At 41.9% G+C, this 25,913-nt stretch overlaps 1 protein-coding gene across 1 annotated transcript; it reads right to left on the minus strand.

The window, feature by feature from the left end:
• Nucleotides 1-1,629: 1,629 nt before the first annotated feature.
• On the minus strand, nucleotides 1,630-25,786 carry LOC311135200 (secretory carrier-associated membrane protein 2-like). The gene is made up of 9 exons (XM_084169130.1): nucleotides 25,635-25,786; nucleotides 13,620-13,697; nucleotides 13,331-13,417; nucleotides 12,852-12,966; nucleotides 12,343-12,471; nucleotides 9,038-9,197; nucleotides 8,423-8,524; nucleotides 5,230-5,347; nucleotides 1,630-4,681 (listed from the first exon to the last, which is right to left on the minus strand). The coding sequence occupies exons 1-9, from the start codon at nucleotides 25,689-25,691 to the stop codon at nucleotides 4,532-4,534; spliced, it is 996 nt and encodes a 331-aa protein (XP_084025256.1). The 5' UTR covers nucleotides 25,692-25,786; the 3' UTR covers nucleotides 1,630-4,531.
• Between the last annotated feature and the right edge of the window lie 127 nt (nucleotides 25,787-25,913).

A 25,913-nucleotide genomic window follows, 5' to 3' on the forward strand; every position in this document is an offset into this window, starting at 1 on the left:
CTGCAGTGCTGCAAATTACGATAGGCCAAATCCCACAATTTTTAGAGAGCTATTAGCTAAGCTTCTAATATAATAATGATATGCCATTTAGCAGATGCTTTTATCCAAAGCGACTTACAGTCATGTGTGCATACATTTTAGGTACGGGTAGTCCCAGGAATCAAACTCACTATCCAGGCGTTGCAAGCGCCATGCTATACCAACTGAGGTAGGTTGTGCCATTCCAATAATGTCAAGAATAAGGTACTATATAACTCCTGAAGAGTTGGAGTGTCCTCTGCTGCTTGACCTCTCTCAACACACATCAGTCACTTTTTAAAGCATATTTTGTTTCCAAAATTCACCTACCGTTTCTGATACCAGTCATCCATCACTCCAAAACTGTACTCAATTGATTCAGAATCTATCTTTTAGACAAGATCGGCCTTGACCAGCCTGGTCCCTGATCTGTTTGTGCTGTCTTCCCAACTCCTATGGTCATTGAGTTGGCAAGAGCACAAACAGATCTGGGTCCAGGCTTTGACTACAACTATTGACAAGTAACACCCAAAACTTCCTGGACATAAAACCACAATAATATGTTTAGTCTGCAACGCCGGCCTCCTTCTCGCCTCCCTCCCTTCATTAACTTGCCAAAGCTGTTCAGACTCAGAGCCTGTTCCTCGCCTCCTCCGACCTTAATTGCTTTGTTTGACGTATAAATAGCTACCCTGCTGTTTAATGTACCTGTAAAGCGTCAGGAGAATTTCCCTGGGTCTCTGTGTCTGGCAGCCTGTGCTCTGAATGAGCAGTGTGCAAGGTCAGGTGGTTGGCTGGGATGCTGTCTGGCCCATTTGTTGATGGCAGAGGTATAGGAGTAGGTGGAGGAGGACGAGAGGAGAGATGACGAGGAAGAGGAGAAGGTGAAAGTTGGCTGGGTCAGTTGGCCCATTTGGTGATGGTGGAGAATAGGAAGATAACAGGAGGCTGGGTTATGTTATTCTGGGCTGCAGCCAGACTCCCCTGGAGAGAGAAGGACTTACCTGCTGTTCAGACTTTACTGCAAAGTCACTGCAGCCCCAGACAGTGTATAGTAATAAGTGGGTGCTTACATTTGTCCTATTTCTCACATGTACACAATTTTTTTTGCATATCCCACTCCCCCTGAGAGTGGGGTCAGAGCCAGGGGTCAGCCATTATTGACAGTGCAATTAGGATTAAGTGTCTTGCTCAAGGGCACAGACAGATTTTTCACCCCTACTTCCTGCAGCTATGGTCAATGGGAAGGTGGCAGAAATCAATGAAGGCCACGCTGCATTTTCAACATTGGCCCCATTCGAATACTTTAGAATTGCATCCTTCCTTCCTAGTTTCCTAAACGTAAGCGGCATCTCTAGTCAAATGTAGAGCACGTCGGTTCTGATATCACTGGATTGGTAAAAGCAATACAACAGAAGCCTTGCTCTTATCTATCCAATCATGTAAGATCGTGATCACTTCAAGGAAATTAGGAAATTATGGATTTTAAAGAGTTTTAACAGGGCCTAAGAATCCAAAGTAGCCATTTGAGACATTACACAGGATTTCACAGAAGGTTTTTGTTATGTTAGTGAACTTATTTGTTATCTCAATTTAAACACATAAACACAATAATTGTATCAATTAAAGCAACCATTTTTATTAGATAGACACTAAGTTAACTATAAACATTGAAATACAAAAAGGCAATATATAATTCGCCACTCCCAATACAATGCAGGCAAATGGTCATATTCACACAGATATTAAGAAAACCAAACATATTTCAATATCAATGAACAATTATTCAGAAAATTAAATATTTACCCATTAGTAAACCATTAGCTCGAATATTACATTCTTCATAATAGCATTATTGATTTGCTTAGTTGATCTCGGACAATTGTTACATTTAAACCGACAATGAATACATACTCCTATGAATGTGACAAATGAAAATTACAAAATAGATAATTTACATCAATCCATTCACAAATAATTTAGGTGCTGGTCTTCCTCTAGGACATTTTGGGAAAAATCTATTGTGTTACAGTAGCTAGGTTTCCATCCAATTGGCGACAGATTTTCATCCAAATATTCAAAAATCCACACAAAAACAATCCGCACATTTTCCCACAGGAGATGCGTTTCCATCAAATTGACTTGTTGTGGATAAAATGCTGTGCGTGATGACATAGTGGACATAAAAATAACATTTGCGGTTAAATTCCCATGTACCGAATAAAAAAATACAAGTTAAATGGGTTTCCATCGCATTTTCAACTCTACTAATTGTTTTGTTACAACAAATGTTGCGTTACATAGAGAATGTGCCCACGTGGTCTTGGCACGTGCACCCTAGCCAACAGCTCGCAGATACAGTGCAGGTAGCCTTCTACATGATGAGATTATTATGGACATATTATGGACAAAAGAGCAAGATTTTGTTTATTTGTCAAATGGCAGCCAAGCATCGATCATCACCTGAATATTTATTGTAAAGGTGTATCAACCTCATCACCTTGTACTTTCACCCCCTGTGAAGTTCATCATAATGTATTTAATCTGTAACCTAATAAACTGCATGCTTTCCCGAGTCATAATGGGAGGACCACACAACATGTCATCACGTGACTCCAAGTTTATTTCAATATGATGGTTGTTATATCAATATTTCGCACAAAAAATCGTTTCCACCTCAATATCTCGCATAATTCATTTTATTGACACAAAAAGATCCTAGTATTTTTTGTTTTGGCGCTATTTTTATCTGACATCTACTTTACACGCATAAAAATGGTTGGATGGAAACCTGGTTATTAAGAAATATCGGATTTATTGATTAATTTTTTTACCACTCAGCACTACTTTATCCAGCTTTGACTGACAACCACTTCCCCTCTGAAGTATATTTTAAAAATCAAAAATTGGAGCATAAAGCTATTTCTCATTGTTCACATGTTCAGTCTTAGTGGCAAATCCATAGAATACAATCGAGCAATCATTTGTAGGTTGGATTAGGAATGTCAATCTAATTGATACCTTTTTCACACTACTGAGCTGAGCCAAGCTGTACTGCACTGGCCTGGTTACGCATCCACTATAGTTGCCTGAACCGTGTTGGAGAGGACAATGTGAAAAAAATATTTGTCTCATAATTTTCTTTAAATTCTTCTTTAATTACGTATTTTTTCCCATAATTTGGTTAAGGCTTGGTTACCGTAGGAACCAATGGCAACAGATGCAAACTCGAGAGATGACACCTCACAAAAGGCACTAGTCAAGGCTTTGGTCAAGGCGGTCCACTCCAAAATCCAAGTTTGCCATATGCCATCATACCGTAAAAGTGGTATCACAGAGTGGGCCTTTAAATGTAAACAGAGTCTATTCCATACTATCTGTACTAAGATACCCATTGTTTCCATTGGTTTGAGATTGAGGCCGACACATTTCTTAGAATGCATGTGTAGTGGGATCACAGACATTGTGAAATAGACCACTTTGAGGGTATGAAAACGACAAACAAACTTTGGTTTCGGGGTGAACTGTCCCTTTAAGTTGTATGGGACAGTCTATTTTGTCAAACCAACCTATATTCAACCCATTCTTACACAACACCAGTCTCTCATTGCCAAAGCCAATACGCAGACAAATACAGAAGGCTGATTGAAAACAAAGTACCTCATTTTGACGAGAACTACCCTAATGGAATGGTGTAAATCTGAAGGCACGTTAGTTTGAGGTGATTTGTAAGTATAATGGCAAATGTGCATTTAATAATTACAGTAGCCCGGGTAACTACTAACCTAGGTGATTATCGTAGTCTTTCTAGACTGAGTACAGGCTAAACTAAACTTTATACATGATTCTTTTCATTCAGGTATCACCCTACTGAAAGCAACACTCATTCTCTTCATTGGCAAATTGAAATTAAAGGATGCTGAAAAGCCACCATTGTTGGAGTCCCAACAGGTGGTTACTTTACAACAGTCAGACATGCAAGAGGAATATACAAAGACTGAATTGACAACAAGCATAAGGCAAACAAAACACGCCATCTTCTTTATGACACAACCAGGGGAAACTTTCACACACATCCACGCTGGAGAGCATAGCTAAAAGAGAACATCCACACATACACGAACAAAGGGCATTGCAAAGAAAGTGCACATATACTGAATAACATCGCAAGATTCGCAACCATTCGACTTCATGCTTTCCATTCTGAAAAAGCACAGTGGGGAGTGGGGACAGTTTCCTACTCAAGTGCCCTTTTTTTGCTGTCAGGTGACCACAGCTCATATATTAAAAAACAGATACCAGATCAGGCCTTACAGAAGCCCCAGCAGACAGACTGGTGGTTAAGTCAATGGTGGTTTCTTCGACTGAGGCTCCATGGTGGGACCTATAAGGGATTGATGACAGCAGGGTGTGGGGGATCCATCCCCATCCCAGAAAGGTGGTGCAGTGGTGGTGGGGGTTGGATGGATGGAAGAGGGGATGTATCTGGGGGTTAAGTTAGCCCGGCCTGGGTCTAGTTGTTCCCCTGAAAGGCTCCGGAGGCGGCGGAGGAGGCTGCGGAGGTGGCGGCCGTCTGGAAGGACTTGTTGGTGAGCACACCCTGGGAGAACTCCTGCTGGGCCTTCTGGAAGCTGGCCCCGGTACGACGGTACTTGCTGTGCACCTGGGAAAGGAGGAGACTCAGGCATTAGGGTCTATAGATTCTATTTAGAGGTGGAAGTGCAATGAACTATGGTATTTGTAGTAGGGCTGGGACGATACCAGTATCGCGATACTCGTTAGTATCGTGGCAAGGAAACAAAACACGAAGCAGATTTAACTTCTTTAGGAAAACAGCCTTAATGTTTGAAACAAACATCATTATGTTGTCATCCAGAGTCACATGTATTTATTTTCCAAGCTATAGCACACACTGTTTTACATACAGCAGTTTTTCTTTCTTCATTTTTGCCCAAATATCGCGATACTGGTATCATCCCGGCCCTAATTTGTAGTGGGATGTAGCAATCAGCCTTTATTGTCGAATGTAGAACACAAACTGAGCTAGTATGGTAGTCAATTGTAGTAATGTAGAGTACCAGTCATGTGCTCTAGTAAGAACAGTATACAGCAGCTTGAACAGAAGTGAACAATGGGATTTGTAGTCATGTCTATACAAGTTTATAGTAAAGCACCACAGTCATGTGGTCATACTGAAAATAATACACATACCATCTTCAGTAGGATGATTGACAGCACAGCGCAGGTGGTGAAGAAGCAGGCCACCACGATCATGATGGCTCCCACTGCCTTGTTGGTGCCGATGATGGTGAACGAGGCGATCCAACCACTGGAATCAAAGCGAGGGATCAATATAGGGTAATTAGTTTCATTTAGTCTAATATGTGAATGTATTGTCCTATGAAATTATGTTATAAAATGTATTACGTTCACCATTTAACTATTCTATGGTTTACATTCACAATATTTATATCATTTCCCCAAATACTTTATTTCATTGTTGAAACATGGGGCGGTCTAAAAAGGTTGGAGTTTAATTTATGACAAATATTTTCAGATTTCAGATCAATTATATTAACTTATCAACTATTTCACAGCAATGCATCTGTTAAGTTCCGCTAGATTGTACTAAGCAATTCACTTTAGACAATGAACCTCCTGGAGGTCATCCTCAGCAACATACAGCATTCTGACTAAGAGCCAAATTGGACACAGAATAAGAAGCTTTATGTTTAATCAGACAAAGGAAAGCAGAACTAAACAGATGGATAGAAGGAAGTAAAAAAAGACAGAGGCCTTGGGAGAATCTCAATTGTATTTCCATGATTCCTGACCTTCTCATCCGATGGGTTCTGAGAGGGAGGTGAGGAAAGAGGACGCAAGGAATCAAGCAAATGCCATTTATATTCTCCCTCTTTTCGAATTCTGTACAAGTGCATTTTTCCTCCCTCATAGATCTGACCAGATTGTTGGACTGGTGAAGGCACTGTCATTTATCCAGCGACAAAGAGATCAGTGATTACACTAAAAGGGAGAAAAGAAGGATGCATTTTCTAGAACGTTCCAGAAACATCCCCTTTGCCGACCTAAACAAACAGATACAGTAAGTATAAGCAATATGGAGAACGGTCCCCTATGTCCTGTGGGGAGTCTAGGTAGAGACAGCACCATTTTGCTTACACCCATCTATCCTAATTCCCTCAGATCTGCCGACACTGAAGATGTAGCAGGGGGCTAGTGGTTGTTTCTGGATGGGGTTGTAGTATTGGAAGAGGGCCAGGAGAGAAGAGTTACTACAGGAAGAGCAAAAGGAGCCAAAGCCTCTCACTTACAGAGGAGTCATCAGGAGGAAAGAGAGACAGCCAGCGGGCTAGACGCTACTAGGAAGGCATCTGTCAAAGACATGACAAGAAGAGTGAGAGTGGAGATCGGAGATCGGGCGAGAAAAAGAGAGATGGAGAGAAATCTCAAAGACTGGCACGTACACTTTCGTACACACAAAGGCGCACAAACAGGCGCAAACAAACATCGGCACACACACACAGGCATGCACAAAAACACATACGTGCACACACAACCCCCCTCCACCCCACACATACAGTGCCTTGCAAAAGTATTCATCCCCCTTGGCGTTTTTCCTATTTTGTTGCATTACAACCTGTAATTTAATGGATTTTTATTTGGATTTCAAGTAATGGACATACACAAAATAGTCAAAATTGGTGAAGTGAAATGAAAAAAAGTAAATTACGGAAAAGTGGTGCGTGCATATGTATTCACCCAATTTGCTATGAAGCCCCTAAATAAGATCTGGTGCAACCAATTAGTTAAATAAAGTCCACCTGTGCGCAATCTAAGTGTCACATGATCTCAGTATATATACACACACCTGTTCTGAAAGGCCCCAGAGTCTGCAACACCACTAAGCAAGGGGCACAACCAAGCAAGCAGCACCATGAAGACCAAGGAGCTCTCCAAACAGGTCAGGGACAAAGTTGTGGAGAAGTACAGATCAGGGTTGGGTTATAAAAAAATATCTGAAACTTTGAACATCCCACGGAGCACCATTAAATCCATTATTTAAAAATGGAAAGAATATGGTACCACAACAAACCTGCCAAGAGAGAGCCGCCCACCAAAACTCACGAACCAGGCAAGGAGGGCATTAATCAGAGATGCAACAAAGAGACCAAAGATAACCCTGAAGGAGCTGCAAAGCTCCACACGGAGATTGGAGTTTCTGTCCATAGGACCACTTTAAGCCGTACACTCCACAGAGCTGGGCTTTGTGGTCCTCTGTAGCTCAGCTGGTAGAGCACGGCGCTTGTAACGCTAGGGTAGTGGGTTCGATCCCCGGGACCACCCATACACAAAAAAATGTATGCACGCATGACTGTAAGTCGCTTTGGATAAAAGCGTCTGCTAAATGGCATATTATTTATTATTATTTACGGAAGAGTGGCCTGAAAAAAGCCATTGCTTAAAGAAAATAATAAGCAAACATGTTTGGTGTTTGCCAAAAGGCATGTGGGAGACTCCCCAAACATATGGAAGATGGTACTCTGGTCAGATGAGACTAAAATTGAGCTTTTTGGCCATCAAGGAAAACCCTATGTCAGGCGCAAACCCAACACCTCTCATCACCCCGAGAACACCATCCCCACAGTGAAGCATGGTGGTGGCAGCATCATGCTGTGGGGATGTTTTTCCATCGGCAGGGACTGGGAAACTGGTCAGAATTGATGATGGCGCTAAATACAGGGAAATTCTTGAGGGAAACCTGTTTCAGTCTTCCAGAGATTTTAGACTGGGACGGTGGTTCACCTTCCAGCAGGACAATGACCCTAAGCATACTGCTAAAGCAACACTTGAGTGGTTTAAAGGGAAACATTTATATGTCTTGGAATGGCCTAGTCAAAGCCCAGACCTCAATCCAATTGAGAATCTGTGGTATGACTTAAAGATTGCTGTACACCAGCGGAACCCATCCAACTTGAAGGAGCTGGAGCAGTTTTGCCTTGAAGAATGGGCAAAACTCCCAGTGGCTAGATGTGCCAAGCTTATAGACTTACAGCTATAATTGCTGCAAAAGGTGGCTCTACAAAGTATTGACTTTGGGGGGGTGAATAGTTATGCACGCTCAAGTTCTGTTTTTTTGTCTTATTTCTTGTTTGTTTCACAATAAAAAATATTTGGCATCTTCAAAGTGGTAGGCATGTTGTGTAAATCAAATGATACAAACCCCCAAAAAATATATTTTAATTCCAGGTTGTAAGGCAACAAAATAGAAAAAAATATGCCAAGGGGGGTGAATACTTTCACAAGCCACTGTACAGATTGAAGACATGCAAAAAAAAAGACATCCATAGTGTCCCATTCACTCAGACCTGTCCCTCAGACCCACCTGTTTCCCCACTTGGGGATGCCCACAGACTGGATGACGAATAACACCACTTGGCAGAAGAACGCAAAGAAGAAGAAGAAGAAACTGAAGGAGCTGTCCGACCTGCAATGAAGTGAGAGAGAGCACACAGGGTTGAGCGAACTCACATTGGATGTCAATTCAATAACAGAATCAGGCAGTCCTTTGGGAAGTAAAACCCTTCATTTTGCACACTAGTCTGTGCCTCCGTGTCTGCTGCTTGGTCCGTCCCTTACAGGTATTTGGCTATTGGACAGGATGCCATCAACATCAAAATGTCATGATCATTGCACTACTGAGCATGAAAGTCAATACTGACAAATAAAAAACAGTAAACCATTTCTATTGCAAGTATTTCCCCATCTGTGCCAAGCCAGCCTAGTGGACCTACTATATATGTTAACCTTCCTACAACACTGTGCAATGTTAAATGTTGTCCACCAGTGCCATGCAAACAAATTGGATGCCAAAATGTGCTATATGCAAACCTGGTAAGAAATTAATTGAGATTGGGATTAAAAACTGGAAAACTGTCCCTTTAAGCTATTACATAATTGTCTGCATCTCAACAGTAGGTCAGTCATTCCTAGTACTCACTTGAAGGCCTTGTAGACAGGTCTGTACCAGCAGAGGAAGGAGCAGGGGGCGAACAGGATGAACCAGAGGATGGACAGGCCAAAGTCCACGCCGTACGTGGCATCCGCGGTGAAGTAGGCCAAACATGCCAGCAGGTTGAGGAACAGTGTCACACAATGGACTGGAGGGAGGGAGAGAGAGGGTTGTGTTCAGTAGGCACCAAACGGAAGAAAACTGACTGAAACATGGTGGGGCGACCTGGTCTCATTTTAGTTTTCCGTTGCAAAATGCTTTAAACATTTTTCTGTTGCATGCCATTATGAACATCATGAAGGGAGACCGTGAAACAATGTAAAGCTGAGAGATGGTGAAAAGTGCTTAAGAAATGCAATCCATTATCATGTACAGTGAGAGAAAAAAGTATTTGATCCCCTGCTGATTTTGTACGTTTGCCCACTGACAAAGACATGATCAGTCTATAATTTTAATGGTAGGTTTATTTGAACAGTGAGAGACAGAATAACAGTAAAAAAAATCCAGAAAAACGCATGTCAAAAATGTTATAAATTGACTTAGTACTTGGTGGCAAAACCCTTGTTGGCAATCACAGAGGTCAGACGTTTCTTGTAGTTGGCCACCAGGTTTGCACACATCTCAGGAGGGATTTTGTCCCACTCCTCTTTGCAGATCTTCTCCAAGTCATTAAGGTTTCGAGGCTGACGTTTGGCAACTCGAACCTTCAGCTCCCTCCACAGATTGTCTATGGGATTAAGGTCTGGAGACTGGCTAGGCCACTCCAGGACCTTAATGTGCTTCTTCTTGAGCCACTCCTTTGTTGCCTTGGCCATGTGTTTTGGGTCATTGTCATGCTGGAATACCCATCCACGACCCATTTTCAATGCCCTGGCTGAGGGAAGGAGGTTCTCACCCAAGGTTTGACGGTACATGGCCCTGTCCATCGTCCCTTTGATGCGGTGAAGTTGTCCTGTCCCCTTAGCAGAAAAACACCCCCAAAGCATAATGTTTCCACCTCCATGTTTGACGGTGGGGATGGTGTTCTTGGGGTCATAGGCAGCATTCCTCCTCCTCCAAACACGGTGAGTTGAGTTGATGCAAAAGAGCTCCATTTTGGTCTCATCTGACCACAACACTATCACCCAATTCTCCTCTGAATCATTCAGATGTTTATTGGCAAACTTCAGACGGGCCTGTATATGTGCTTTTTTGAGCAGGGGGACCTTGCGGGCGCTGCAGGATTTCAGTCCTTCACAGCGTAGTGTGTTACCAATTGTTTTCTTGGTGACTATGGTCCCAGCTGCCTTGAGATCATTGACAAGATCCTCCCGTGTAGTTCTGGGCTGATTCCTCACCGTTCTCATGATCATTGCAACTCCACGAGGTGAGATGTTGCATGGAGCCCCAGGCTGAGGGAGATTGACAGTTCTTTTGTGTTTCTTCCATTTGCGAATAATCACACCAACTGTTGTCACCTTCTCACCAAGCTGCTTGGCGATGGTCTTGTAGCGTGGGGCGGCAGGTAGCTTAGTGGGTAAGAGCGTTGTGCCAGTAACCGAAAGGTCGCTGGTTCTAATCCCCGAGCCGACCAGGTGAAAAATCTGTCGATGTGCCCTTGAGCAAGGCACTTAACCCTAAATTGCTCCTGTAAGTCGCTCTGGATAAGAGCGTCTGCTAAATGACCAATTTATTTATTTATTTATTTAGCCCATTCCAGCCTTGTGTAGGTCTACAATCTTGTCCCTGACATCCTTGGAGAGCTCTTTGGTCTTGGCCATGGTGGGGAGTTTGGAATCTGGTTGATTGATTGCTTCTGTGGACAGGTGTCTTTTATACAGGTAACAAACTGAGATTAGGAGCACTCCCTTTAAGAGTGTGCTCCTAATCTCAGCTCGTTACCTGTATAAAAGACACCTGGGAGGCAGAAATCTTTCTGATTGAGAGGGGGTCAAATACTTATTTCCCTCATTAAAATGCAAATCAATTCATAACATTTTTGACATGCGTTTTTTCTGGATTTTTTATTTTTTATTCTCTCTCACTGTTCAAATAAACCTTCCATTAAAATTATAGACTGATCATTTCTTTGTCAGTGGGCAAACGTACAAAATCAGCAGGGGATCAAATACTTTTTCCCCTCACTGTACATATAGTAGTCGTGAGGGTTCAAATGATGGAACTCATACTACGATCTCTCAATTCTTATAGGCTCAGATTATTTAGATCTTCTTACAAAAGAAACCCAATGCCAATATATCAGCATTCATAAGAGCTGTTCTAACTTATAACAAATACGGCAATGTTTTCCTGTAAAAAAAAAAAAAAGAAACGGCCTCTTGCTTTGCATTTCTCTGTAACAAAACCATGCTGGCTCTGTGCATACCAGGAAAAGCCTATAAGGCCACAGATATAGATAGTGGATGTACATCATGGCTTAGTTCAATTTAGCTCTATGCACTGGTCTTGCATGTACAATAACAAGATACCAACATAGTTAGCTTTGTTATGAAACGCATTCCTCCTGTTCCCTTCACATAGGACAAAGACACTCACAATGGCAACCAACACTTTAAAACGCAGTCTAAGCCTGGGCGGGGGGGGGGGGGGGGGCTAACATATGGAATTGTTTTAAGAGTGTCATACCATGGATCATTTAGCCATTTGATTTAGAATTTTATGGCCCCTGTAGGTATAAAAATATAATAAATAAATAAATATTTGATGAAACATTGAATTTGGCCTGACTGCAATTAGCCCATAGAATCACATTGAATAACAGATCCATACATGGAAAAACATACATTTTTCATCCCTGTACCGGGTTAGCTTCAGACGAGTCTTGTGGGCGTTGTAGAGCAAAACCTGTACGTGTTCATGAAAGTGTCAGCTTTCAATGGTGGAGTCATATTAGTTTGTAGCCCAAACCGTTCGGATGCTACAGACAGAAGTGGGCACATCGGCGGTACCGACTTCAGACGAGACCCGTGAAAATAGCCCAAACTGTTCAGACTCTGCAGCCGTTTTCATGAGAAGACCGATTTTCGGGATGTATCCTGGTCTGACAAACACCGCTGTAGCTCTGCCACCTTCGACATCGGCGGATGTGGTGGATTGAGACATCTCTAGCTTAAACTGACAGATTTTGGTCATTCGATTTCCGCGCGGATATCGACTCTAGGGGGTATTAGGGGGGGGCAGTGCTTCACATTACAATATACCTTAAGTCAGCATCTTTGCGGTATTTAACAAAGTAACAAACCAGTCTCTGTGGTAGTACTGCATGCATGCATACGCACACACAGTGTACTTACACATCCACAGATAGTAAATCATCTTGCAGACCCTCTGGTACTCCAGGGGAATCTCCTCTGAGAAGTCCTGGTAGAAGCAAGGCTTAATGGGAAAGACCTTGGGAAGAGGTGGCCAGTTGTTTTCTTTGCCTATTAAAATAGAAATTCATTGATTTAACATGTCATCAATCACTTTTTCCAACAGCTCCATTGCAATAATTTTAAATGTATCCTGGTTGATCCTCATCTTTCCATTCATGAATTAGAATTTCTATTCACTTCCTGGTTTGACTGAAATGAAGTGGACATTGACCCCATCCCTGCTGTAGAGGTAAGGATTGGTGTCTGAGAGGCAGGGTTGGGGGTCAATTCCATTTCAACTCCGTCTATTCAGGAAGTAACTTCCTGAATTGTTTGAATTGAAATTGACCCGAAACTTTCTGAGAAGGTAGGATATCTTCAAAGGTAGAAGGTGAGAAGTGTATAAGGTGTCCCATGTATAGGGAGAGAATAGAGAGAAGGGGAGTGACCTGTGGAGGCACCCCTGCTCTGAAGTTCCTGCTCTCTGCGATCCAGGTCTGCAGCCTTCCTCTCCAGCTCCTCCTGCTGCCTCAGCAGGCTGGTCTGGGCTGCAGCTGCCGTGGCCTGCATTCCAGGAGGGGAGAGAGGATAGGTCACATTTTGGCTTCAACGTTGGCTGTATGGTTCACATGCATGTATGATATAATATTAACTTAATCAATTACTTATCTCATGAAACCACACAAATAGTTTTAGGCAAACAATATATGAGTTTGCTCATGGGAGAGGTGGGTGTCCCTTTTCTGTCCACTGAGGTAATTTCTGGACTATATACACCTGTCCATTTAGGGAACCCCTTTTGGCACCCCCAGAAGCAAAAAGTTCCATATAGCTTCTTCAAATCAGTATGGAAAGGTAGAGAGTCTCATGTGAAGACATTGATGGCTTTTGGTTTCATAGTAAACTAGTGACAAGCACCATCACTGACCTTTGGGCTGGGATCTGTGGATGGCTGGAGCACGGCAGGCTGGGAAGGGTTCTTGGAGGCCGGAATGGTGGGCCCTGATAGGCCAGCCTGAAACAGGAAATACACATGGCAGACCAAAAAAAGGTGGGACAAACACCAACATACAATACTGTAATCTGTGATCAAATGGGCATCAATCTATTCAACATCAGTTACTGTAGTTTTGATCAGTGAGTTGTTTGGTTTGTTGTATTATAGAGTGTCTGTGTGTGCGTGCGTTCATGCCAGGGTAAACAACAGGTAATCTTACCGTCTGATGGTCTGGGAAAGGGTTAAATTGCTCAATGTGGTCTACACCAGAGTTGGTCACTTGTGTAACTGAGGGATCCTGAAACAAAACAACAAATTGCTCTTCATTATATGGGCAATTCCACAGTTATGCTTCGACTCAAGATTTTTCACTTTAAAATATATGCCACACAAAAACAATTGATTTCAAAGTTTAACAAACTATACAACTCTATGCACAGGGACTACTTTGAACAATTTACACAGAATTTCACAAAAACACATTTATTGGAAGAATTGTACAGCTGCATAATTTTATGCCAATACGTTTTCCAAAAACTCTGTTAAATATCTTATCTGAATTAAGATTCAAAGATGTCTGCAGAAAGAATGGGGTGTCAGCTATGACATGACACCTTGGGTTTGAAAAAAATGGTTTTGGTTATTGAACTATAGTAGGTGAAGTGGATTTACATCTGGTAACGGAATTACATCATGGGTCCCTGATCTGTACTATACAGAAATGCATAATTATGGATATATAATTATCTTCATGGTGATGCATCCTGAATAGGTACACAAAGGTAGAAATATGCAATATCCTTTTTTTGCATATATAAGGTATTATTCTACACACTGGCTATTATTGTAATGAGCTCCGCCCCCAAACAAGACTACATTTGGTTGGTCTGGACCAGACCAAATCGGAAACAATCATAGACATCTATGTTTCACGTTTGGACATTACAGCACAGTAGAGTACACTATAGTACAGTAGATATGTTAAGTACAGTACAATATGCTGTACTCTACTGTACTGCACTCTACTTTTCTTTACAAATTTGAGAAATATAGACGTCCATGATTGGTTGAAATTTGGTCCGGCCAGGGCGGACTGACCAAATTTCAACGTCCATGGATGTCCAGGGTCGGTCGGTGCTCAGTGGGTGAGGATGCTTGTTACAGTAAATGGAAAGACGGTAGGTGTCAGTAAGAGCTGGTAGGTGTCAGTAAGAGCTGGTAGTTGTCAGTAAGAGCTGGTAGGTGTCAGTTAGAGCTGGTAGTTGTCAGTAAGAGCTGGTAGGTGTCAGTAAGAGCTGGGAGGTGTCAGTAAGAGCTGGTAGGTGTCAGTAAGAGCTGGGAGGTGTCAGTAAGAGCTGGTAGGTGTCAGTAAGAGCTGGTAGGTGTCAGTAAGAGCTGGGAGGTGTCAGTAAGAGCTGGTAGGTGTCAGTAAGAGCTGGTAGGTGTCAGTAAGAGCTGGTAGGTGTCTGTAAGAGCTGGTAGGTGTCAGTAAGAGCTGGGAGGTGTCAGTAAGAGCTGGTAGGTGTCAGTAAGAGCTGGTAGGTGTGATATTAACTGGAGAGAGAGTCTGGACAATCTCTCTCTCTGTGTGTGTTTTCACAGTCTTGCTTTGACCACCAGAAAGAAAGAGGAAAAAAATCACAGTTATGAGCTGAACATAACAGTATACAAGTGGAACGGAGGACAGTAGCAAGTTACCCAACTGTGGTATGTGACTACTATGATTTCCCATTGTAGCCAATTCAGTTGCAGTAATTCCAATACTGATCTTTCGATAATTCAGTTACCAATTTGGTAACAGAATTACAATTTTTAAATCACTTAAATAATAAACAAACAAACTTGATATCAGTAAAAACACTAAAACTAATGGGTAGGTCTACCTTCAGAGAAATTAGAAAATATCTTATGTGGGTTTCTGGTAACGGAATTACAAGGCAATGTTTCTTGAATTTACAGAAGTTAAATAATTTCTCCAAAAACAAATATACGTGTTGATATTAATTGCCGGGGGTCTTTATTTCAAAATTTGTGTTTTGATGCATTTCTAATAAATGTTAAGACTTTTTCTGGTAGATAACCCCTTATCCATCTGTTTGACCAAAAATCTAAGCCTTTGCTTATTCCTAATTTTTTGGATTGAAAATGTTTAAAACATTTATATGTGCCTTAATTTCTCAAAAATAAAAATACTCTTAGCTTTTATTTGACATATTCCTATAAACTTCACGTTGGTGCTCATGGGTCCTTTTAGATGGAAATGCCAATATGCAACACTCCGCTCAATCTTATTATTACGTTCAACATAATTGCCTCATCTAATAGGCCTATCAATCCATCGCAGGAAAGATTGCGCTGCAACAATGGCATTGTTCATGTGACATATGGACTGTTGCCTTTCATATCAGAGCTCATTTAAAGAGACTGCTTATGCATTTTTGTGATATTTCAAGAGGTCGAATAGCTCAAGAAGTTTCATTTCCTGAAGTAAAAAAAAGTATCAAAGGTAAGTCAGGGACAACCACATTCAACCCTGAGTCCAGTTTGACTTGATATTTCAGTGGGCATCAGAAATCGCATCTCTTTATTACTAAGTAGGCCAAACTACCATGGAAAGAAAGCTGAGGTTTTTGTCATTAACCACAGTAATAACATGCCTTTGATAAATCATTCATAACATGGGCTCCGTCCCAAATGGCACCCTATCCCCTACATAGTGCACTACTCTGATCAATAGTAGTGCACTAGAGTGCCATTTGGAATCGTTGATTAACAGCTGTATGAAGAAAGCAGTGCTAAACATGAATTGACTCTTATCAAATAGGGTTGAGGGGAAGAGAGCACTAAGATTGTTGTATACGATTTTAAGGACGAAGTATTGATGTTAGCCTCTCTTTACGGGACCGTTAAGTAAACTTAAAGTAAAGGCCCATTGACTCAAGGTCTGAGAGCAGAGTAATACAAACAAACAAAATCCAGAAGAGACATGGGGGTTGATATGAACAGGTGAGAGTCAGTCTGCTCTCAGCACATGATAATGTGTCACACGAGGTCATGAAGTCATGTGACACATAGGCCTTATACTCTGACTTGCGTAGTAGCCATCAGGAGCTCTATTGACACACCTGGCAGCTTTCCCAAGAAGGATGAAGAGACATCCCTGCCATTTAAGAATTCAATCAATTAAATAGATGGCAAACCTTGGTATTCATTGGGGACCAAAAATATGGATACATTGCATTCAGAAAGTATTCAGACCCCTTCCCTTTTTCCACATTCGTTACAGCCTTATTCTAAAATGGATTTTAAAAAATGTTTTCCTCATCAATCTACACACAATACCCCATAATGACAAAGCGAAAACAGGTTTTTAGAAATGTTTGCAAATGTATTACAAATAAAAAACAGAAATACCTTATTTATAGAAGTATTTAGACCCTTTGCTATGAGACTGGAAATTGAGCTCAGGTGCATCATATTTCCATTGATCATCCTTGAGATGTTTCTACAACTTGATTGGAGTCCACCTGTGGTGAATTATATTGATTGGACATGATTTGGATAGGCCCACACCTGTCTATATAAAAGGTCCCACAGTTGACAGTGCATGTCAGAGCAAAAACCAAGCAATGAGGTTGAAGGAATTGTCCGTAGAGCTCCGAGACAGGATTGTGTCGAGACACAGATCTGGGGAAGGGTACCAAAAACATTTCTGCAGCATTGAAGTTCCAAGAACACAGTGGTCTCCATCATTCTTAAATGTAAGAAGTTTGGAACCACCAACACTCTTCCTAGAGCTGGCCGCCCGGCCAAACTGAGCAATCAGGGGAGAAGGGCTTTGGTCAGGGAGGTGACCAAGAACCCGATGGTCACTCTGACAGAGCTCCAGAGCTCCTCTGTGGAGATGGGAGAATCTTCCAGAAGGACAACAATCTCGCCTTTATGGTAGAGTGGCCAGACGGAAGCCACTCATCAGTTAAAAAGGCACATGACAGCCCGCTTGGAGTTTGCCAAAAGGCACCTAAAGAACTCTCAGACCATGTGAAACAAGATTCTCTGGTCTGATGAAACCAAGATTGATCTATTTTGCCTGAATGCCAAGCATCACGTCTGGAGGAAACCTTGCACCATCCCTACGGTGAAGCATGGTGGTGGCAGCATCATGCTGTGGGGATGTTTTTCAGCTGCAGGGACTGGGAGACTAGTCAGGATCGAGGGAAAGATTAACAGAGCAAAGTACAGAGAGTTCCTTGATGAAAACCTGCCCCAGAGCGCTCAGGACCTCAGACTGGGGCAAAGGTTCACCATCCAACAGGACAACGACCCTAAGCACACAGCCAAGACAACGCAGGAGTGGCTTCGGGACAAGTCTCTGAATGTCCTTGAGTGGCCCAGCCAGAGCCCGGACTTGAACCAGATGGAACATCTCTGGAGAGACCTGAAAATAGCTGTGCAGCGACGCTCCCCATCCAACCTGACAGAGCTTGAAAGGATCTGCAGAGATGAATGGGAGAAACTCCTCAAATACAGGTGTGCCAAGCTTGTAGCGTCACACCCAAGAAGTCTCAAGGCTGTAATTGCTGCCAAAGGTGCTTCAAGAAAGTACTGAGTGAAGGGTCTGAATACCTATGTAAATATGATATTTCAGTCGTTTTTATTTTTATACATGCAACATTTCTAAAAACCTGTTTTTGCTTTGTCATTATGGGGTATTGTGTGTAGATTGAAGAGAACATTTTAGAATAAGGCTGCAACATAACAAAATGTGGGAAAAGTCAAGGGGTCTGAATACTTTCCGAATGCACTGTATGTTTGAGGTAGTTTGGGAAACAAATGATGATGGTACAAACATACATAAACCTAATAATGATAATAAGGTATAGGCCTAACAAACAAGAAATACCAGAAGGGATGCTCTCTGAACAATGCAGTAATAACAACAAGGGTGTGGTGTTCTCTATAGAGAAACCAGTGAACTAGCCCAGTAGCCTATTAGAAAGTAAGCTTTGACAATGTCACACCAGGCATTCCTTTATAGGCTACCCTGGCAGTGTGTGTGTGTGTGTGTGTGTGTGTGTGTGTGTGTGTGTGTGTGTGTGTGTGTGTGTGTGTGTGTGTGTGTGTGTGTGTGTGGTCACCAATGATTACCAAGGTTTTCCAGTTCGACAAGCCCACAGCTAAGGTAAACTCATATCTAATCCACCGGCAAGTCAGACGTCATATCCTCATCATCATTGAGTAATAATGCCCAGAATTGCAATATCAGACATAGGCTGAGCTATTTGTTCAGGCGCATACACACCCTGTAAGCAAACAGTCAGTACCATTGTGCACTAGAGACAGTGAAACTACAGTAAGAGCGATTGCTTTGCAACTACTAGCTACCATTGAAGTAATTGTAGGTCTAAATCAAAATATGACGTGGTTACAGTAATACTGTTTTTCACTGTAAAAGTAGCAAACAGAGCATGCTATACAGCCTACTTGGTATTTGTTTTCTGTAAGTTTTGATTTCAACAGTGGATATGATTTATTAAGCCTAGATTTTGCATTCTGCCAAGATTACACACTAGGCCAGTCCTTTTACTGATAGTGTCGTAGACATTTATCACTATACTTATTAAAAATCAAAGTTCTTCCAAAGTTTTTGTAGAATCAAGATAGACTTTATTACACAAAGCAACAAAAGTCGAGCTGGTCTGCAGAACAACTGCCTTCCCAACACTCAGCCCTCAGTTTATATACAGTTCTATTCCTGCTCATTTTACATACTTATTAGCTTAAACCAGGGGTGTCAAACTCATTTTAGCTCAGGGGCCACATGGAGGAAAATCTATTCCCAAGTGGGCCGGACCGGAAAAATCATGGTATATATAACTTAAAAACAACAACTTCAGATTGTTTTCTTTGTTTTAATACGATCAACATACAACATAAAGCTGGAGCCTGAGGACAGTGTGTCCAAAATAGTACAAGCACAACATTACTATTAATCATAATACACATCAAGTTTATTTGAAAATTCTAAAGAAAAAGAACACAAACACACAATGCCTCAGTGATTAACAGAACTGTTTCACAGATCACAGAACTATATCAGGGTGTCATTTCTCAGGCAGAAATGTAGATAAAAATAATGAAATCCTGTTCCCCAAACAAGTGCAAGAACCACAGAGTAAAGAATAGGTTAAATATACAAATAAAATAAAATCAATTAAAAACAATAGCACATCAACATAAAAACATATAAACATAAAGCTGGAGCCTGAGGACAGTGTCCAAAAGCACAACATCACTATTAATCATAAAACACCTCAAGTTATTTGAAAGTTCTGAGGACAAAGAACACACAATGCCTCAGTGATTCACAGAAGTATATCACAGATCACAGAACTATATCAGGGTGTCATTTCTCAGGCAGAAATGTAGATAAGAATAATGAAATCCTATTCCCCAAACAAGTGCAAGAACCACAGAGTCAAGAATAGGTTAAATATACAAATAAAATAAAATCAATTAAAAACAATAGCACATCAACATAAAAACATATAAACATAAATCTGAAAGCGTTGCTCAAACTCCCGTAACAGTCCCGTTATTTTATCTTTGAACCGCTACATGTCTGCCACATGTTGGGTCGCGCGCACATTTTTCAGACAGGGGAAGTGAGCTGCATCACCACCGGCAAGTTGCGTCTCCCACAATGACAGCTTCAACTTGAAAGAACGTATGCTGTCATAATACTGCGTGACAACTTTGTTGCGCCCTTGCAGCTGTTTGTTCAAGTTATTCAGGTGCTCTGTAACATCCACCATAAATGCAAGGTCCTGCATCCATTCTGCGGAATGAAATTCTAACACTGGTTTGCCCTTTTCTTCCATGAACTGTTCAATTTCTTCTCGTAAATCAAAGAAACGCCTCAGCACAGCACCTCGGCTTAACCATCTTACCTCAGTGTGGTATGGCAGGCCATAGATGTGGTCTTTCTCTCTGAGAAGGCTGTCAAACTGACGGTGATTCAGGCTTCTGGATCGGATGAAATTAACAGTTTGGATGACCACCTTCATAACGTTATCCATCTTTAATGACTTGCAACACAAAGCCTCCTGGTGCAAAATACAATGAAAAGTCAAAAAATCACGTCCTCCATTTGCAGATTGCACTTTCTCTCTGAACTTTGTCACAACGCCTGCTTTTTTCCCGATCATTGATGGCGCACCATCTGTAGCCAGGCTGACAGCGCGGGACCAGTCCACTCCGACCCTGTCCAGCGCGCCGACGAGTGCTGTAAAAATATCAGCTGCTGTCGGTGACGGTCAATGTGTCATCAACTCCGCGGATGAAAATGGCCAGTTGTGCAACATCTGTAATGTCCGTGCTTTCATCAATTGCAACCGAAAACGCAATAAATGACTTTACTTTTTGCTTCAACTGGCTGTCCAAATCCACTGAAAGATCGGAAATCCTGTCTGCAACTGTGTTTCTTGTCAGGCTGATATTTGCAAAAGCCTGCCGCTTTTCAGGGCACACAATCTCTGCTGCCTTCATCATGCATGTTTTTACAAATTCACCCTCACTAAATGGTTTTGAAGCCACTGCGATTTCATTAGCAATGAGGTAGCTAGCTTTCACTGCAGCGTCACTGATGTCTCGGCTGTGAGTAAACACAGACTGCTGTTTCTTCAGACCCGCCAACAGTTCATTCACCTTCTCTCATCTCCGCTGTCCTTGAAAGTTGTCATATTTGTCGGCATGAAGACTCACAAAGTGGCGACAAAGGATATATTCTTTCAGCACTGCAACATGCTCTGAACACACCAAACATACAGCTTTCCCATTCAATTCCGTGAATAAATAGGATGACCATTTTTCTTGGAACACTCTGCGTCCACTTTTCTCTTTTTTGACAGAGACATATTGGGGCAATGAGGGTGCCAAAGCACATAATGTTAAAAGTAGAAGCCGTAATAAATATCGCGGGCAAAACAAAGTAGCTCATTGGCTGCACGTGCTTGACCTACTTGCTCTGCCCCGGTATAAACAGTTTGCTTGCTCAACACAATTGCTATTGCGCCATCCAGTGGACGCAATTGGAACAGCAGTTTATTTTATTGAAAAATTGCAGCGCATTTTTATACTTTACAATATATATATATATATATATTTTTTTTTTTTCAAAATCATCTCGCGGGCCGGATTAAACCCGTTTGCGGGCCTGATCCGGCCCGCGGGCCGGACGTTTGACACCCCTGGCTTAAACCCTCCCAGTTTAGTTCCTCCACCATTGTTTCCAAGCTTTCATCTTTTGACCGCTCCGCCCACTCTCTTAATTTATGATAGTGGTGAAATCTGACTACTCCTCCTCCTATGTATTTCACTTGACAACGATAGTGGCAGAACCAAGCTTTCTCATGTAAAAAATAACAGAGCCATCTCCTGGCTCTGCTCTGTTTATTCCAAAACATATCAAATCGATACTTCAATATGGTTTAAACATGGCAGGTCGATAACCCATTCTCAACCATATACATTTAAGACATTCCTTATGCATTGCCTCATGTCTCAATTCTCAGACATGTACTGTTTTCATGCATAGTGTATATTTCCCACACATAGTGAGAATGAGCAGGCCCATTCCAAAGTGCCATGTCCTGACTCTGGCTCAGCCTCCCTCCTTGTGTACCACGCTCTGCACCACACTCTGCACCACACTCTGCACCACACTCTGCACCACACTCTGCACCACACTCTGCACCACACTCTGCACCACACTCTGCACCACACTCTGCACCACGCTCTGTACCACGCTCTGTACCACGCTCTGTACCACGCTCTGTACCACGCTCTGTACCACGCTCTGTACCACGCTCTGTATTCACTTAGTTGTACTGCTTGTCTTTATGTTAACTATGTTTTAACTTTATATTCTGAAAATATTTACTATGTTTAACATCTAGTCTACAGAAAAATACCCAATAATGGCAAAAGTACTGAAAATTAGTATTGTACACTACAGTATGCAGCATCCTATATGCAGAAGTATTGTTATTATATACTGTACAATACTCAAATGGGACTACGCAACCAGCCTACTGTTTAATGGATTTACCAGCTGTGGCTCTAGCCAATAGAAGATGTTTGCTCTACTCTACATAGCAGTCACAAGAAACATTACAGAGTTTTGCAGTGTTGCAAGATCTGTAGCCTACATTCGGACAAATTCAGCCTACTGCTCTTGATCGAACAGAGAATGTATATTCATGCCTAGCCTATATGCTAGCTGGCTGATGTGCAATTGAGTTTGTCCAGCTTACCCCTCTCACACTTCCTTGATGGTCAGTGTGACCATAGGCTTGTTCAATTAATTTTGTTGAGGTCTATAGAGAGATAGGCCCTTTGTAAAAGGTGCAGCTGAACTGTAGACCTACAGTCTAGACATCATGGAAGCTATGAAGTCAGTCCCCACAGCCTGTTCTCAAACTAGACGTAACATAGTACAGTAGACATACATCCAGGACACTAAAATTTCACTGAACAAAAATATTAAACACAACATGTAAAGTGTTGGTCTCATGTTTCATGAGCTGAAATAAAATATCCCAGAAATGTTTCATACGCACAAAAAGCAGATTTCTCTGAAATGTTTTGCACAAATTTGTTTACATCCCTGTTAGTGAGCATTTCTCCTTTGTCAAGATAATCCATCCACCTGACAGGTGTGACATATCAAGAAGCTGATTAAACAGCATGATCATTACACAGGTGCACCTTATGCTGGGGACAATAAAAGGCCAATCTAAAATGTGCAGTTTTGTCACACAACACAATGCCACAGATGTCTCAAGTTTTGAAGGAGTGTGCAATTGGCATGCTGACTGCAGGAATGTCTACCAGAGCTGTTGCCAGATAATTTAATGTTCATTTCTCTACCATAAGCCGCATCCAAAGTTGTTTTAGAGAATTTGGCAGTACGTCTAACCAGCCTCACAACCACAGACCACGTGTAACCACGCCAGCCCAGGACCTCCACATCCGGCTTCTTCACCTGCGGGATCGTCTTGAGACCAGCCACCCGGACAGCTGATGAAACTGTGGGTTTGCACAACCAAAGAATTTCTGCACAAACTGTCTGAAACCATCTCAGGGAAGCTCATCTGCGTGCTCGTCGTCCTCACCAGAGTCTTGACCTGACTGCAGTTCGGCGTCGTAACCGACTTCAGTGGGCAACTGGTGACCTTCGATGGCCACTGGCATGCTGGAGAATGGCTTTGTGTGGTTGAGCGGTATGCTGATGACAACGTTGTGAACAGAGTGCCTCATGGTGGCGGTGGAGTTATGGTATGGGCAGGCATAAGCTAAGAACAACGAACACAATAGCATTTTATCTATGGTAATTTGAATGCACAGCGATACCGTGACGAGATCCTGAGGACCATTGCCATGCCATTCATCTGCCGCCATCACCTCATATTTCAGCATGATAATGCACTGCCCCATGTCGCAAGGATCTGTACACAATTCCTGGAAGCTGAAAATGTCCTAGTTCTTCCATGGCCTGCACACTCACCAGACATGTCACCCATTGAGCCTGTTTGGGATGCTCTGGGTCGACGTGTACGACAGCATGTTCCAGTTCCCTCCAATATCCAGCAACTTCGCACAGCCATTGAAGAGGAGTGGGACAACATTCCACAGGTCACAATCAACAGCCTGATCAACTCTATGTGAAGGAGATGTGTCACGCTGCATGAGGCAAATGGTGGTCACACCCGATACTGACTGGCTTTCTGATCCACAACCCTACCTTTTTCTTAAGGTATCTGTGACCAACAGATGCATATCTGTATTACCAGAAATCCATAGATTACGGCCTAATGAATTTATTTAAATTGACTGATTTCCTTATATGACCTGTAACTCAGTCAAATCTTTGAAATTGTTGCATGTTGCGTTTATATTTTTGTTCAGTGTAGAATTATATGTTATTTCATCATGAATCTCATCACAGGCAACTTTAGCAACTTCTTACTACTTTTTAAGCTACTTTTTTTTAGCTAACCCTTCGCCTCGCTAACATTAGCCACCTAGCTAATGTTAGTGTTAGCAAAGATACTTCAGAAGAGATGGGAAACTCCATTGGAATTGTATTAACTGCCATTATTTATGTTGCCCATGCTACGTCAATGGGCCGTGCGGTGTATTCTGGGCAATTCTGGGACAAGGAGAGTTCTCCTTCAAGGAGTGAATGGGAGTCAATTGGGCGCTAGCTCAAAAACCCAACATTAGCATGAATTTTATCAACAAGAAATACAACATTACAAATATTTTCTGAGATGTGAGATAATTAAGTTGCTATCTGTAATATTGTATAGCTTTGGAATCGTGACATTACGTACTTTTGAGGAAAATAGGCACGTTTCTCGACTCATACCATGACTTTGAGAAGGGATTGCGTGACGATTATCTTAGCAACTGCATGACGCAGCATGACAACGTGAACGCGATTGGTCGATAGTCTGCTGGTTGGGGCATTATATATATATTCCTCCATTCATTGCCCAATTGGGTTCCTATCACCTCCTTTCTCTAATATCTCTGGTGTTAGTAACCTAGCTAATGTTGCCACAACAAATTGGAATTTGTAACATATCATATGCTTTGCAAACTCGTAACATGTCATACAAAATGGATGATGGACATCCACAAATTAAAACATATGAAACGTAACCTATCATACCAATGGAGTGTCTCGGATTTACATTTACTATGTTACGTCTATCCCTGAGTTCAGGTTGTTCCCCATCTTAAGGTAAACTGAATTCTGTAGGTTGAGGTTCATGAAAAACAGATGAGACAGACAACGTGTTCACTGACAGTAGCCTACCCTAAGAACGTATAGCCTATGCCATGGCGTGCTAGCTAACTTGTGGAATTCCATATGATGTTGAGAAAGAGTAGTAGACCAGTCTTATCAGTTTGTAAACTATTTCCTTTATCAAATGTGCAATTTTAGCCACATTTGCAACTTCCTGTATCTGAGAGAACGGCGAAACCCCACCCTCATTTGCAGACAATGACAAATTAGTGGCTGAAGCTTTGTCAATCATGCCACGTCGCCTGAATTAAGACAAACCCAGAACACACCCGACAGGTTTCTTTGTGTTAGTTTTTAGCAAATCTTGGTTAAAAGTTAGTAGCAACTTTGTATCAACTCTGTGGAATTAAAGGATCTTACTTGGAAAGGGTTGACATTGGACGAATCTGCAAATGGGTTATCATCAAATCCCGACATTTTAATGGCGTTTTATAGCTCTCCTCAAAGTATAAACAATACACTGTCCTCCTATCGCTTGATATGCTCCTTTCTTCTCGCACTGGTAACTTCCTGAAATGGAGTTTAGTGCGCAGACGTTATTTACGTATGAGATGACATCTACTCACGTCATTTGGATAGTCAAGTAAAGCGCGACACCCTTAGATCAAAGTAGTTTTTTTTGGAGATATGTCATGTCTC

The sequence above is a fragment of the Coregonus lavaretus genome (genome assembly GCF_964263955.1).
Source record: "Coregonus lavaretus genome assembly, chromosome: 9".
Lineage (NCBI taxonomy): Eukaryota > Metazoa > Chordata > Actinopteri > Salmoniformes > Salmonidae > Coregonus > Coregonus lavaretus.